Source organism: Macaca mulatta, chromosome 7, assembly GCF_049350105.2.
Source record: "Macaca mulatta isolate MMU2019108-1 chromosome 7, T2T-MMU8v2.0, whole genome shotgun sequence".
Taxonomy (NCBI): domain Eukaryota; kingdom Metazoa; phylum Chordata; class Mammalia; order Primates; family Cercopithecidae; genus Macaca; species Macaca mulatta.
The window spans coordinates 143,598,612-143,615,792 of record NC_133412.1 but is presented as its reverse complement, the minus strand read 5'-3'; the positions used below and the strand labels follow the sequence as shown (position 1 = coordinate 143,615,792).

Below are 17,181 nucleotides of genomic sequence, written 5' to 3'. Positions count from 1 at the left end.
GATTAGTTAATAAACGCCATTTTTCACACTTTTTTTTTTTTAACATGACAAAGACAGGGGAATTCCATGCAGAAGTATTTGGCTTTATATGCCCCTCGGCCAATTGTTTTTTGACTTACTCTTTTAAAGCCCTAAGTTTTTCTTTAGATAATGGCCACTGTTTCACCTAAACAGAAGCGGTAGTTTTTCACTTTAATTATAAAACTTGAGGCTGGTGAACAGTGGCTATGAGTTTAAAGGATTGTAGCCCATTTTGAACATCATATTTTTGGCAGCTGAGGAAATATGAGGAATGTTTAAAAAAGCACCAAATTGTTGTAAAAGATCTTGTCCCCAAAGATTAATATTGATAGGAACAATATAAAAAAACACTTGACCTTGTTGACCTTTAGGACCGACACAGGTTAAAGGTTCTACGTTTTGATAAACCACAGAAGCAGCACCCAAGCCAGTGAGTATAACTGAAACTTGTCTTTTTTTTTTCCATTGTATAGGCCACTAATTTAAACAAATGATAGACACATCCACCCCCGTATTAATTAACCCTTTAAAAACTATTCCATTAATGTGCAATGAACATAAGGGCTTTTGATTAGAAACTAAAGTTTCCCAAAAAACAGTTTTTCCTGTGCTACCAAACCCTCCCTGTCGAGATACCTCTCTAGATAGAAACGGAAAAAAAAGGCAATAAAAGTAATTGTGTAATACGCTCCCCTGCCTCTAGGCGTATAAATTGTGAGACTTGTACCATAATAAGAATTTTATTAGTAACATCAGGATCAATGATTCCTGGAATCACCATTAACCCCTGTATAGCACTGTTGTTTTGACCTAACAAAAGTCCTACATGTCCTTTTGGCAAAGGGCCACACACTCTAATAGCTAATTTATATACTCCTCTATTAGGAGACAAGGTATAAGGCTGAGTAATAGCTAAGTCAGCAACGGCGCTCTGCTTAGTTGCCACATAAAGCTGAGAAACTGGGGTAAGGTGTGGGATCCTTAAGGAGGACTTGAATTCATTCCTTGATGTTGTAGGTCATTGCTCACTGGGTATTGTAGTAGACTTGTATTGTAATTGTTGGGGCCCCAAGCCTGTGGGCCCCGGCTCCCGTTTCCCAGGAGAGGAGACAGTAAATTTCCACTTTTATCAGTTTTGGAACGACATTCATTTGTCCAATGTTGACCTTTACCACAACATTTGTACACCTCTGAAGGCAGCTTTCTGCCTTGAGGGATAAAAGTGTTCAATTTTTTGCGACATTCTTTCTTGAAATGTCCAGGTTTACCCCACTGAAAGCAAACACCTTGTTTGTTATTTTCTTTTAAGGCTTTAGACAAAGCTCCAGCAAATAATTGAGCATTATAAATAGCCCCTCCAACACCAGCACAAGTTTTAATATATTTATCTAAATTGGCCCCACTAGCCTTTAACGGTCTCAACAATTTTTAACAGTCAGCATTAGCATTTTCAAAAGACAATTTTGTAACAAAATTTTTGAAGCAGGGCCAACACCCACAGTTTTCAAGACAGCATCCTGAAGACGGACTACGAAATCTGAATATGGTTCATTTGTGCCCTGTAAAATCTTCACAAAGGAAAGGGAAGATTTTCCTGTTATCTCTACCTTATTCCAGGCCCTTAAAAACAAAGTCTTGATTTGAGTAAGGGCGACATCATCTAGGCCAGCCTGAGCATTAAGAGTAGCATATTGGCCCGTGCCTGTGAGTTGTTCCTCAGTGGGTCCTGGGGGATCACACATAGCATTTTTTTTCTAGCCTGTACATGCACCTTGTCCATCCACCAGCTGTGCAATTGTAACCACTGAGAACGATCAAGAAAAGCCTTCCCCAAAGTCTCCCAGTCTATAGGAATCATCAAATGTTCTGATGAAAAAGCATCAAGAAGACCAAGGATAAAAGGAGATTGAGGTCCACAGTTAGAAATGGTAGCTTTCATTTCTTTCAAAAATTTAAGTTGTAAGGCATTAAATTGGACATTATTGCCACCATTTGGAAACTGAGCATTAGGAGCAAAAGAAGTACGAATAATTGGAAACAGATCCAGCTCCTTAAATTTTCTTATGTTTTCCTTTTTTCCCTCCCCCAATGGCGGGAAAGGCACTGAGAAAACTTTGCCAGACAAAGGTAAGGAAGCTGGGGGTTTGGAGGCACTGGAAAATCCTCTTCTAACAGGGCAGAAGGAAAAGAAACAGGGAAAGCTCGCAAAGGTGAATTAGAAGAATGTATCTGTAATATCTGTTGAAGCATTTCCATAATACACTGCATGTCAGAATTCCCCTTAGAAGAAGGAAGAACTGGCTCTTCCTCTTTTCCCCCGTTTGCTACCCCCCCATCCTCTGTTACCCTGGCATAAATGGGCTCCATTTCAGATTTATTTTTTCCAAATCCTCAGATGCCTTTCCTCCTGTGGCTACATCACCACACTCTGAATCAGTCTCAAGTAACTCTAATGCCTGAGTGATAGAGTTACACAAGGTCCACAAATTTAGAGGCATAGTATCCCCTAACTGGTGAGCTCTAAGCAAAGCTTTACTACCTGTAACCATTCTCTCCAATTCAGCTGCACTTTAATCTGATACTGAAACCAGTAACAATGTTGTTCAACATGGGCAAACAATCACTTCAAAGTCTTTTTCTTTCACTTCTACTCCTATAGACAGCAACAGTCCTTGAAACAGCCGTAAATATTCTGAGGTCAGAGAGATAGAATTCCCCATAATTTTCCCATGGGTCCCCCTTTTTTTGTTTTACTTACAAACCCGGGGTGCTCCCCCTCCGGTTCCTTGCTCTCGTGGAGCCACGGATCCTGCTCGCTGTGCCAGTTGTTGGGGTCCAAGTGTTTTCTAAACAAAGGAATGAACACACAAGACAACACAGAAGAAGACATACAGAGAACATGGCGGCCGCACCCAGAGCCTCCGCCTCACTTTATTTATAGTCCATAAATCCCACGTCAGCAGAAAGAACACAATGCAAAACAAACTTTCTTTACACAGATGTAACCTTCTGCTTAGTTCCTTGTCTCTATGCTCTTCCTTATTTGTCCGCCTTCTTGGCGCCTATGGGAGTTCATTAAAAGTTCAATTGGAGATACTGTCCTTGAGCCCTATCTATTCTCACCATACTTTTTTCAAGAGCCCCTGCAACAGTACAATAACATAACTAGGTTGTTGACATCAATACAATTTCCTGGGCTTACTCAGATTGCCTCAGTTATATTTGTACTCATTTGTGTGTGAAAGTATGTAGCCACTCCTGCTTTTTTAAAATCAGTGTTTGCATGGTAAATCTTTTTCAATTCTTTTACATTCGGCCTATTTGATTAGATTTGAAGTGAATTTTTTATACACAGCATAGTGTTGTGTCATGTTTATTTACCCACTCTGCTTCTCTCTGTCTTTAGATTGGTGTATTAAGATCATTTACATTTAAGGTAACTATTGTTAATGCTTAAGTCTTCCCTTTCATTATTTATTTCTATTTGTTATAGCTATTTCTTATTTGTATTTGGTTTTTGGTTTTCTGTTACCTCCATCTGTGTATTTGTTCATTCGCACACTGCTATAAAGAAATCCCTGAGACTGGGTAATTTATAAAGAAAAGAAGGTAGTTGACTCAGTTCTGCAGGCAATACAGGAAGCATGATGCTGGCATCTGCTTGGCTTCAGGTGAGATCTCAGGAAACTTACAATCATGGCAGAAGGTGAAGGGGAAGCCATCACTTCATATGGCTGGAGAAGGACGGACAAAGAGAGTGGAGGGGGAGGTGCTACGCACTTTTAAACAAACAGATCTCATGAGAACTCACTCACCATTACCTGAGAAGATGATGCTAAACCATTCATGAAGGACTATCCCCATGATTCAATCACCTCTCACCATGCCCCACCTCCAACACTGGGGATTACAATTCAACATGAGATTTGGGTGGGGACACAGATACGCATCGTGTCAAGCTGCATCTATGTTACTGCAAAGGCATGATTTCATTCTTTGTATGGCTCTATAGTATTCCATGGTGTGGATGTACCACATTTTCTTTATCGAATCCACCATTGTTGGGCAGCTAGATTGGTTCTATGTCTTTGCTATTGTGAATAGTGCTGCAATGAACATACAGGTGCATGTGTCTTTTTGATAGAACAATTTTTTTTCTTTGGTAGATACCCAGTAATGGGATTGCTCAGTTGAATGGAAGTTCTCTTTCTAATTCTTTGAGAAATCTCCAAACTACTTTCCACAGTGTCCTTTGGCCAATCTTTAACAGTAGATCCGCTAGCTGCAAACTCTTGTAGTTCTCCTTCCTTTCAGAATGTCTTTATTTCCTGTTCATTCCTGAAGGACAGTTTCACATGATATAAAATGCATGGTTGACAGCTCTTTCCTTTCGGTACTTAAAAAATGTTGTGCCACATCCTTCTCGCTTCCATGTTTTCTGATGAGAAATCTACTGTCATGGCTAACGAGTTTTCCCAGCACCATTTATTAAATAAGGAATCCTTTCCCCATTGCTTGTTTTTGTCAGGTTTGTCAAAGATCAGATGGTTGTAGATGTGTGGTGTTATTTCTGAGGCCTCTGTTCTGTTCCATTGGTCTATATATCTGTTTTGATGCCAGTATCATATGCTGCTTTCGTCACTGTAGCCTTGTACTGTAGTTTGAAGGCAGGTAGAGTGATATCTGCTGCTTTGTTCTTTTTGATTAGGATTGTGTTGACTATATGGGCTCTTTTTTGGTTCCATATGAAATTTAAAGTAACTTTCTCTAGTTCAGTGGACAAAGTCAATGGTAGTTTGATAGGAATAGCATTGAATGTCTAAATTGCTTTGGGCAGTATGGCCGTTTTCACAATATTGATTCTTCCTATCCATGAGCATGGAATTTTTTTTCATTTGTTTGTGTCCTCTCTTCTTTCCTAGAGCAGTGGTTTGCAGTTCTCCTCGAAGAGGACTTCAGGTCCCTTGTAAGTTGTATTCCTAGGTATTTTATTTTTTTTGTAGCCATTGTGAATGAGAATTCACTCATGATTTGGCTCTATACTTGTCTATTTTTGGTGTATTGGAATGCTTGTGATTTTTGCACATTGACTTTGTACCCAGAGACTTTGCTGAAGTTGTTCATCGCAAAAGCAATTGCAACAAAAGCCAAAATTGACAAATGGGATCTAATTAAACTAAAGAGCTTCTGCTCAGCAAAAGAAACTACCATTAGAGTAAACAGGCAACCTACAGAGTGAGAGAAAAATTTTGCAATCTATCTATCTGACAAAGGTCTAATATCCAGAATCTACAAGGAACTTAAACAAATTTACAAGGAAAAAACAAATCACCCCATCAAAAATAGGGCAAAGGATATGAACAGACAATTCTTGAAAGAAGACATTTATACGGCCAACAAACATGAAAAAAAATGCTCATCATCACTAGTCATTAGAGAAATGCCAATCAAAACCACAATGAGATGCCATCTCACGCCAGTTAGAATGGTGATCATTAAAAAGTCTGGAAACAACAGATGCGGGAAAGGATGGGGAGAAATTGATACTCTTTTACATTGTTGGTGGGAGTGTAAGTTAGTTCAACCGTTGTGGAAGACAGTGTGGCAATTCCTCAAGGATCTAGAACCAGAAATACCATTTGACCCAGCAATCCCATTACTGGGTATATACCCAAAGGATTATAAATCATTATACTATAAAAGCACCTATACACATATGTTTATTGCAGCACTCAAAATTCTTTTAAGGAGAAGTTTCCACTTTCCTTATCATTGGATACGCTTCCCTCTTTTAATTACATGTTGAGACCTTCCCTCATTTAGGCTTGAGAAAAATGTCCTTAAGTGTCCTAAACTTGCATCAAACCCACTTATTCATCAAACCCCACTTATGACTTCCCTTAGAGGACATGGGACATTTCAGCTCAGTTATATGCTGCTATTCTGAATTCCTGCCATTTTTTTCCTCTTCCTTTGACCCCCTTACCTACCTCTCCAGCTCACTGAAAACAGCCTCCCCTGATGAGCACACCATTGTTATGTAATAGCCTAACCCTTCCCACTCACCTATCAGGGGGTGCCAAGCCTGCAGACTCACTCTGCTTTCATCATAACTGCCCTGAGGAGAAGCCTGAAGACTGAGGGATCCTCTTTGTGCCTCCCATTTGATTGCATTTTCTTTGGTCAAAGGTTCCCTTATTCATGGGACCTGCCTGGGTCCAGGACCCCTTGACAGGTGCTCTCTGGCTGCCTGTCCTCTGGGCACTCTTGTCCCAGGTCTATTGTTTTCATGACCCACCAGGATGGCGCTTTACTTCCTCAGAAATTGTAATCCCCAGGAAAGTGCCCCACAGGAGGCGTGGAGTTGAGATGCCAGACCAACTCTCTTACAGCATGCGTTTCCAGGGCCGAAGGCACGTGATTCACATGAAGCTGAAGAAGAACATGATGCCCAGACATTTACCTGTTTTTACTGATAATGACCAGGGGGCCATGCAGGAGAACTACCCTTTTGTCCCGCGAGACTGTTACTATGACTGCTACCTGGAAGGGGTTCCTGGGTCTGTGGCCACATTGGACACCTGCCATGGAGGGCTGCGTGGCATGCTGCAGGTGGATGACTTGACTTATGAAATCAAACCCCTGGAGGCTTCTTCCAAATTTGAGCATGTAGTATCCCTGCTTGTGTCAGAAGAAAGACCGGGAGAGGCTAGTAGATGTAAGACTGAAGGGGGAGAGAGAGATCAAGAATCTGAAAAGGTAAAACTGGCTGAAACTCCCAGAGCGGGCCACGTTTATTTGTGGAGGCATCATAGAAAAAACTTGAAAATTCACTACACGGTTACTAATGGATTATTCCAGCGGAACCCTAATGTGTCACACATAATAGAGAATGTAGTGATTATTAACAGTATCATACATACCATTTTCAAACCAGTTTATTTAAATGTCTATGTACGTGTTTTGTGCATATGGAATAAAAGGGATTTAATAAAGTTTTATGGAGTATCTGCTGGAACTGCTGTAGAAAACTTTGGTTTGTGGAAATTATTTAGATGGTACACAAAAATTGAACATGATACCTCAGTTGTTTTTACAGCATATCAACTTGAAAACAAGGACTGTTATGCCCAGTTTAATGGAATGTGCAACCCCAACTGGGGAGCAATGTTTGTGTATTTAATGAGGTATCACTTATTTAGGGGGGCATGTTTAACAGCGCATGCACTAGGTCATAACTTGGGCTTGACACATGATTCTGCTGGTTGTTATTGTTTTCGACGAACCAACTGTCTCATGGCTCCTGTTCCTGATCTTAATGATATGATGAGCAATTGTTCTTATGAGAGGATTCAACTCAGGTTGAATGGATGGGATCTTTGTTTGAGTGCACCAAATATTCCATACACTAATTTTCCTTATGTAGCTCCTCGTTGTGGAGACAAGATCAAAAATCAGAGGGAAGAATGTGACTGTGGCTCCCTTAAAGATTGTGCCAATGATAGATGTTGTGAGACCTCTTGTATCCTTTCTCTTGGCAGTGTTTGCAATACAGGACTTTGCTGCCGTGAGTGTAAATATGCTGCCCCTGGAGTGGTTTGCAGAGACTTGGGTGGTATATGTGATCTACCGGAATACTGTGATGGGAAAAACGAAGAGTGTCCAAATGACGTCTATGTCCAGGATGGAACCCCATGTTCAGCAGTATCTGTTTGTGTAAGAGGAAACTGCAGTGACCGTGATATGCAGTGTCAAGCCCTTTTTGGCTACCAAGTGAAAGACGGCTCCCCAGCGTGCTATCAACAATTGAATAGGATTGGTGACCGATTTGGAAACTGTGGGGTTATTCTACAGCGAGGAGGAAGTAAACCTTTTCCATGTGAAGAAGATGATGTTTTTTGTGGAATGTTGCACTGTAGTGGTGTCAGCGAGATTCCCGGTGGAGGTGAGCACACTACATTTCGTAGTATATTAGTACGCGACATAAAAGAAGAAAAATGCTTTGGCTATGAAGCACACCAGGGAACAGACTTGCCAGAAATGGGGCTGGTAGTGGATGGTGCAACCTGTGGCCCAGGGAGCTACTGTCTTAAACACAATTGTACTTTTTATCAAGACCTGCATTTTGAGTGTGATCTTAAAACATGCAATTACAAAGGAGTATGTAACAACAAAAAACATTGTCACTGTGTGTTTGGGTGGCAACCACCAACATGTGAACTGAGAGGAACAGGAGGTAGTATAGATAGTGGCCCTCCACCTGACAAACAATATCATATTGCAGGCAGCATCCTTGTGAATATAAACCGAGCACTACTTTTAATATTTACTCGTTACATCCTTTTACTGGTTTCGCTTCTCTTTGGTGGCTTTTTACAAGCAATAGAATTTATGGAAGAGAAAGTATTGCAAACTACTGAACCTGAGGAGTAAATACTAATGGGAGCCCACACAATGGAGAAAATCTCATTGACACTTACTGGGAGTTGTAATCAATAGTCATTATGATGGTTACATCACCTCTTAGCAATTTGATGTCATCTTGAAATAAAATCACTTGGCAATTTAAAAAGGGTCTTTGTGTTTAAATTTACTTAACATTTCCTGTCTGGTCATATTCTCAATACTTCTATAGATGATGGCAGAAACTCCTAGATTCACTAACAAGAGGACCTGTACTCATTTAAGATTTGAGGCTAATGTTTTCTAGATACCCCTGTGGCAAATCCCATGTACACTAATATACATTTGCTCACATTCTTAATTTTTTTTTTTTTTTTGAGGTAGGGTGTCTGGTGCGTAGCCTGGCAGGTTGGAGTGCAGTGGCACAATCTCGGCTCACTGTAACCACTGCATCCCGGGGTTCAAGCAATTTTCCCACCTCAACTTCCTGAGTAGCTGGGATTACAGGCATATGCTACCACACCAGATTAATTTTTGTATTTTTAGTAGAGACAGGGTTTCACCATCTTGGCCAGGCTGATCTCAAACTCCTGGCCTCAAGTGATTCACCCACCTTGGCCTCCCAAAGTGCTGGGCACTTGGTACATGCTATCTGCTATCATTTTCATTATTCTCAGTATTTTTGCATTATGCTAAGCCTGGGGAATTCCATATGTAATGTCTCTGACTTTTTGTCTTTACTGTTAAACTATTACAGAAAGGGTCATTATTCACTGATAAATCACTTCTCAATTTATCTGGAAATTAAAGGTATGGGACATCATATTTTAAATCTCCAGGAATTGCCTGAGCCCAGCCTATCTATAAATTACAGGATGGAACTCACAGTCTGATAAATGTACAGACACAAAATCTTACCTAAAGAATCGCTTCAGAAATAGTGCACTAAGGTGGGGTACAGTGACTCACGCCTATAATCCCAGAGATTTGGGGGCCTGAGGTGGGAGGATTCCTCGAGGCCAGGAGTTTGAGACCAACCTGGGTAACATTGTGAGACTCTGTCTCTATAAAATATTTAAAAACAAAAAAAAATTATGCAGGCATGGTGGCACATACCTGTAGTCCTAGCTATTCCAGAGTATGAGGAGGGAGTATCAGTTTGAGACCAGCCTGGGCAACATAGTGAGAATCTATCAACACAAAATATAAAGAAATTAGCTAGGCATGGTGGCGCATGCTTGTAGTCCTAGCTATTCAGGAGGCTGAGGCAGGAAGATCACTTAAAGCCAGGAATTCAAGGCCAACCTGAGCAGGATAGCAAGACCCCGTCTCTAAAAGAATTTAAAAATCAGCCCGGTGGAATAGTGTGTCCCTGTAGACCCATCTACTTGGGAGGCTGAGGCAGGAGGATCACTTGAGACCAGGAGCTGGAGGTTACAGTGAGTCATGACTGTACCACTGCACACCAGCCTGGGTAACAGAGTTACACTGTATGTCTGTATGTGTATGTGTGTCTGTGTGTGTGTGTGTGTTTTAAAAACTTTTCTCTTGTTTTTAAGGCTTGTCATATCCAACAAGAGGTGATGTTCCAGGTCACATAGTACAAGGGAGGTGGAGATGTGGAAGAAAAGAAGCAAGGGGGACTTCAAGAAGATAGGGATCAGGATAGAAGGGAGGTGAGAATCAGAAGCATAAATAGAGGTAGACAGAAGGGAGGAGGCCTTTGGGAAAGGAAGATCATTGAAGCTGTTGAAAACAGGACTCAAGACTAGAGATTGTTCAAAATATTTCTTTTCATGGTTTCTTCATACCAAATAAAGTAAGTTATTTGTGGAGTGTCAGCTATTCTGCTACCCTTTTCTTCTAAGGTGACACAAAAATGCACAAGTTTGACATGCCCCAAGTAACCAAAGGCACTCCAGTTCAAATTTATACCTGATGAAATCACGCCACTTAAGAATTTAACAGATTGATCAACATTGCACCAGACCATATGTCTACACAGATCTGACCAGGTGTTTGGGTTGAATAGGAGTTTCCATAGTAGAAGAAATTTGAGATAATAGAAGAGTCTTTTCTCACCTTAGGAAAGTTACCTAAACTCTCTGCTCATCTACAGAACTCTGAAAGATGGAAGGAAAATGCTGACTTCAGTCTGACAAAAGGGTACCTAGAAAAAAGTCAAAGCATGCAACCACCATGCTATGAAAGAAAGTGAGGTGATGGGACAATCTGTGCAGCAAACTGCCATGGCAGTGTTTACCCATGTAATGAACCTGCATAGCCTATCCTGCACCTCTACCGCTGACCTTAAAATAAAAGTTGGAAATCAAGAACAAAAATAAAAATGAGGGAAAAAAAGAATCAGATACCAACAGCACGGCTGACCATTCCACCCACGGAAATTAGGGTTCTTTGATAATGCTGTCTTTGGCACAAAACTGGGCAGTGTTGGCATTTTGCACAAAACTATTCCAAGTAACAACACAAAATTATTAAACATATATATTATATAAGTTTTTTAAAGTGACTCACATAGAGGTTAAAGGCTTTATTCAATTGAACTACATGAGGGAGTACCTGAAGACCAGGTGATGTCACAAGTGAAGCAGGGTCAAGGTTTTTACAAGATGGGAACGTTCTGAGTAGCTGTCCTTGTCCTTTCAATTTTAGCACCAGTGTTCACCTTAACCAAAACCCATAGATGGAGACTATTCATATTTACTTGTACCTTCTTTGGAGTCTAATAACCAACAGAACAATAATTCTGAGAACCGTCTTTACAAACCTTGTGGGTTTTTGGATAGCCATGGACTGTGAGAGGTATATGGTTTTTTAAAAAATGGGTTGGGGGAGGGCGCTGGGCATGGTTGCTCATGCCTATAATCCTAGCACTTTGGGAGGCGAAGGTGGGAGGAATACTTGAGCCCAGGACTTTGAGACCAGCTTGGGCAACAAAGCAAGACCCCATCTTTATAACATTAATTTTGTTTTAACTTTAAAAAAATAAAGAGAAGAAGGAAAAATAAAAAGGACAAAAGTGGCAGTCAGGGAGGACCCAGAGCACTTGCTAATGTTTGTTTTAAATCTTTTGCACCTTCATCCTGGGAGGTCAACACTGCTGCACATATCCATTCGCAGTTACCATTGCATTGGGTGGTTCCAAGTGGCTCCCAAGTGAATCCCCTAGTTTCTCCATATAACCCTCCATGCCTCTACTGGGGCTCAGCAGCCTTACCTCCCCTGCTCTTCAGGGTCAATTACTCCTGCCAAAATGACTCTTCTTTTTACCTGCTGGTCCTTGAACAGAAGATATCCCAGATGCCCTGAGGGCAGCTTGCAGGTCTATGGAACTTATGCTGGGTCCTCTGGCAAAGATGCATTCTCTTTGTGGACCAAGACCTGCCTAGAGAACAGGTAGTTGCAAGGAGGGAAGCAGATCAGTGGATCATCAAGTGTGATGATAAGTGAGGCCACCCGGCTTCTCTTCCTTGGCTCTGGGCCCCATATATTCTTTCTATTGCATATACAACACCATGTAGGAATCTCTGACTTAATATACACAATGCATTGTGAAGGCTGGCACTCAATTCTTTCAGAATATTGTTTCTGAGCTGGCACTCTGGCTCTGCCTTCTGCAGGCCATTCTCAGCACTTTAGGAGAATAGATGCTACTAAATATTGAATATATGATACAAACAATATAATTCATTGCTATGTACCATTCCTGCACCTCATACACTAAAGGGTGAATGAATCCTCTATTCATATGCCAAGTTGTATGAGACTCCATGCTTAAAGATCTTACAATCCGTATGCCCACAGTAGTGGTGCAGGCTCGAGCTCTATAGACAATATCATAACTAGAATATGTATATTTTCTTGTGTGAACTAATCGGTGGCCCTCCCAGGATAAAAGGGGCACAAAGTAGTCAATGTCTCACTATTTCACTGTTTGTTTTCCTTGAAGAATAGCACCTTCCCAGAAACTCAGCCTTGATCTGTGTCACTGGCAAGTTGGACATTCATGAGAGAAGTGTCTTGATTAACTCCCTTGGCAAGTGGGAGTCCATGCTATTGAGCCCAATGCACCTCCATCTCTGCCACTATGGCCACCTGTTTGTGTGCCCCTGGAGAATTCATATACATGAGTATCTTTTCAAGAGTGAGAAGACCCAAAATAATGGTCAAAGCAGAAAGTTTTTATACTTTTAGAAAAAGAACAATAAATTTGTGAAGAAATGACAAGACAACAGTGTAGAGAGCCAAAAGCCTGTGGGTTGTAACCTACTCAGCATTCCACTGGAGGCTATATGATCAAACAACAAACTGTTTGTCATGAATGCAGGATGTGGGAAAACTCACAGCCGCCAGAAGGTATGCTGAGTACAATCACTCCCTGGTACCGTTGTCCTTGAGGTTATCTACTGGAACATCTAAAGACTACTGTTCAGAGAATACAGTGGTGCAGGCCTGCACTGAGTCAAGCAGCCTACTGACAACCACCTCCTTCTCCCTATCTCCTTTTCTCAATAAATATGAAGGAAGCTATAAGCTCAGGGCCCTTGTTCACTAAAAGCAAGGAGCCCCCTGACCCCGTCATCCAAATATACTCTTTTGTCTTTGTCTTTATTTCCATGTGCGACCCCCTTTGTTCCGTCCAACAGGGACTGGGGCCATGACACAAAAAGATCTAAGCTAGGGACAGTGAATTCCAGGGAAGTCACTAGGAGATGTATTGGTGTGGAATGTCAAGGAGGAGTTATAAAGCTAGTGGGAGATAAGAGTAACTTTAGTTTATTTGTACAGGTCTACTGCAGCAAAAATTTCCAAACCTGGGGATACGGTTATTTTCTTGTCCTGGCACAGGGAAGGCATCTTTCTCCGTGGAAGTTTTACGGCTTGCTATATGCAGGAAAAGGCAGGTCAGATAGTCACTTCTGGAACTACAGTTTCCAAAGTGCTTTGAGCTTGAAGTAATCAATACACTAATTTGGCATATTTTGGAGTGGCACACTTTTAACTCCTTTATTTTTCCTGTCTGAAACTTCCGTAACAGTTTCAAATTAAAAGCTGAGTTGGTATTTGTGGAGAGAAGAGTTGTGTTAGCAGCTGAGTGGCAAGGGATCTGCAAAGGGAGAGAAGAACACAGATTAGAAGGAGAATTAATAAGCAGAAAAGCACAATCTAAACACATTTACCCATACTCCATTCAACCAGTCTCCTATCCCTGACAATGGGTCAGGCCAATTGAATGGTTTAGCTTCATTTATATGACGAAGAGTGTTTATCTTGTCTTTCAAAAAGTTCAGATTAGATTCTATTTGTCCCTGGTGGTTTACATATAAGCAGCATTCCTCACCAATGATTGCACATGCTGCTCCTTCTTGGGCTGTCATTCTATCCAGGACATGGTGATTCTGGAGTACGACAGAGGCTAAACTGTTAACTTCTGGTTGGAGTCTTCTCAGTGCTTGCATAGTAATACTGACTCCTGTTCTATTACCATGGAAACATTGAGAATTTCCCTTTCCCTCTCATAAGTTCCAAAGCCTGGGAAAATGGATCTCAGCATGGAAAGGAACTTAGAATTCTGACATATAAGGGGATTTTCTGTAACATCTCATTTAGTACGCTTGTGTGGCATTACTTTATAAAAAAAGGAGCCCAAGTTTATAATTTGGCTGGCATTGAAGGAGGAGTACTTGGTGACAAAGGCATTGGGTATCTGAGTCCCCATCATTCTGACCATGTAGGTGAGAACCCTTCATAGACCTTGTCACCACGCAAGATAAAAAGACCAGTGTGGTTCACAAATAATATCAGAGTCAAATTTGTGACCCAACAGATTGGGGTTTGTTGTGCCTGGTCTTCTGTCATATTGGCATCTGTGAATCTGTATGTGTCTCTGTCAGTCCATAGGAGCAGAACAGATTGCACAATATCAGATATAGGAGATCTTTAGTTTGGTTTTGGCAGCTATAGGGCTTGATTTTGTCACCTGGCCAAGTTATTCCACATTTTTTGAATACTCACCATGCTATCACCATGTAATCTTTGGTGCCTATCAGTCTAATGAGGAGAGCAAGTGAGCAAATCCAAGTTGCACAGGGCTGACTTCTGGGCCATCCATAACATCTGGTGATGTGGCAAGTGTTTGTACCATAGGAGTGTCAAGACCATTTATGACCTTCGTGAGAGGCTTATGTGCCATCTGTGGCATCAAGTCACAGGGTTTGATTGTGCTACTGCCTTGGGAAGTTACCTGTGAAAGATCCTGCATCATCTCTGCTTTCAGTACAAAGGGAAAAATCCCCTTCTAATATCTTTACCTAAACAAACGACATTCCTCAACCTTCTACACAGGTGTCCAACTCACCAAAAAGAGAGGTAGTGTGACGTTGTTTTCTTTTCATGGAAGCCATACTTTGTCATGCGTCCATGCTCTGGACTTGACCCACCAGGCACTTGCATCAGCAGGAATGAAAATAAGTTCAGATAATTTTGTATAATCTAGATGCTGATATACCAGCAATCAGATGGCTTAGTTCACGTGGCCAGGGTTTGGAAAACTCGTGCAAAGTGATGTTAGTTCTGTGCCTAAACTGTTAAGAAAACAGTAAAGGTTAATAACAATAAGACACAGTTTGAAAGAAAGTCCATAGTGGAGGATCAGAGGGAGAACTGAATAGACTGAGATAGTCTCCAGTCAGCTTTTTCAATAAGTGCTCAAAGAACAAAGAGGACTTTGTGAAGAAAAGAAAAGGGTTTTGGGTTTTTTTTGTTTGTTTGTTTGGGTTTGTTTGTTTTTGTTTTTTTGTTTGTTTGTTTTTTGAAGGTAGAGAGAACCAGTTCCTGTTATACTAACAATGTACACCCTGTCTTGGATCCCAACACCACATAGAAGTCCCATGAGGACTGGGGAAACTACCATGCTCATTCACACAACATCTCTCATTGGTCCAGAGTTGCTTTCAGATGATTTAACTCCTTCTTGTTTCCAGCTTCCTCCATGAGTGCACTGAGCACACCCCCATAAAGCAGAAAGCCATTAGTGTGTATAGGACTTGTCATCCATGCTACAGACAGCCTCAAGGTTCAGCCTAAGAGGATACAGGCAGGTACCACCAGCATCTGCTGTACCAGACTTTCCAGCCCCAAATACGTTTACTTTTACTCTCATTTCCCTAGGATTGTATTTTCCAAGTAAACCATTTAGATTTAATCCTTGCCTCAGCATATGTTTTCTAAGGAACCTGGGTACAGTAGATGCTGAAAGCCCACCCTACATCTTCTCGTCCCACTTGAGTTCACTTGCAGCCACAGTAGACAATCTCCATGCTCTGAGAGTTTACCACTTCACGTGCTTATATCTCAGATATTCTTTTCCTTACAGCTTTCTCCTGAACCATGGAGTATTAATCAAAGTTGTGTTTCACATGACTTCTCAGAAAGCGCACAGGGATGGCTCCAGTTGTACACAGAGAAAATCTATTCATTAGTCTACCCTGTTTTGTGCTTCCCCAGAAAAGTAACTCCACTTAAATCCTGTCTCTGGGTCTGCTTTTTGGGCAATCCCAATTAAAACAGGAGGTAAGACTCTATGTTTGTTATAAACAGGTGAATTCTACCCACCAATCCTGGTATAATTGACTGATATAGCGCTAATTAACTCAGTGAATATAAAATAACTATGCAGCTTTTCTTAAAATAAGAATATTGCAAAGTGCACTGCTTCTTGTAAAAATTAAAAGTAAAAAAAGGTGACTCTAACAAATTAACTTTAAAATACAATACAGGATCCCAATTTACCAGCAAAGCAGTGATAAAGGATTTATTCTATGAAGTGTATCAGGACAACAGGCTACCCATTTGGAAAAGTATACGATTAGATACCTATCTCATTCCTTATAGCAAAATAAATTCCACAATTAAGCATAAAAGATGAAACCAACATAATCCCAGAAACAATGGATTATTTCAAAGTAATCTCAAGCAGAAATACAAAACTCAGCAAATATAAAAGAACATTAGGCTGACAAATTTTACTTTAATCAACTTCAATGGTTTTTTACCATAAAGCCTTTCAACAAAGAATCAATAAACTGGAGCAGCTATCTTTTGTCTCCATATGGATGTGTACACTTACAACATGTGGAACTTTCTCTGATTTGACCAGATTGTATTATTGGTTCACTCCTCCCTCCATGTGGCTCCAGTAGCTGTCCTCTGCTTCTTTTTGCTAACACATTGTTGGACCCTCTCCATCTCTATTCCTAGAGGGCATCAAACCATAAAGGGGTGACCACAAAGTGACAGGGCACACAAGTGGAACACTTACCATTTCATAAGGAATGCTTCTATGAAGATATAACATTTAACCTCTATTGAGAGAAAACAGGAGTTTTCCAGGGCAAGGGAGTAGGGGCAGGGTGGTAAACAGCATTTTGGGAATTGGAGATTTCATGTACAGAGAATATGCAGAGAATGACACAGCCAAATATATTGAAACATGAAATAGAAGATGCAAAGTTGGCAACGCATAATGAAAAATGATATGCAAAAGGTATTTTGACTCAATTTACAGAGTGCCATTCAGAAGTTAACTGATCAATACAAAGGGTATCTGACTCATTCTGTGTTTTCAAGAGACAGGCTTTCCAAAAACATGGAGAATAGACAGAGGAGAAGATACATTGGGGGAAGAAAAGACCAGCAAAATGCGTCAGGTACAAACAGCAGCATTTTAAATATTCA

At 40.8% G+C, this 17,181-nt stretch overlaps 1 protein-coding gene across 1 annotated transcript; it reads left to right on the top strand.

The window, feature by feature from the left end:
• Window positions 1–6,090: 6,090 nt before the first annotated feature.
• LOC114679594 (disintegrin and metalloproteinase domain-containing protein 20-like) lies at window positions 6,091–8,601 on the top strand. Its single transcript, XM_028851635.2, has one exon. The coding sequence runs from the start codon at window positions 6,223–6,225 to the stop codon at window positions 8,452–8,454; it is 2,232 nt and encodes a 743-aa protein (XP_028707468.2). The 5' UTR covers window positions 6,091–6,222; the 3' UTR covers window positions 8,455–8,601.
• Window positions 8,602–17,181: the final 8,580 nt, after the last annotated feature.

What these genes read in the sequence shown, in the direction of transcription:
- LOC114679594 (XM_028851635.2), top strand. Translation starts at nt 6,223, where the DNA reads ATGGGACCTGCCTGGGTCCAGGACCCCTTGACAGGTGCTCTCTGGCTG.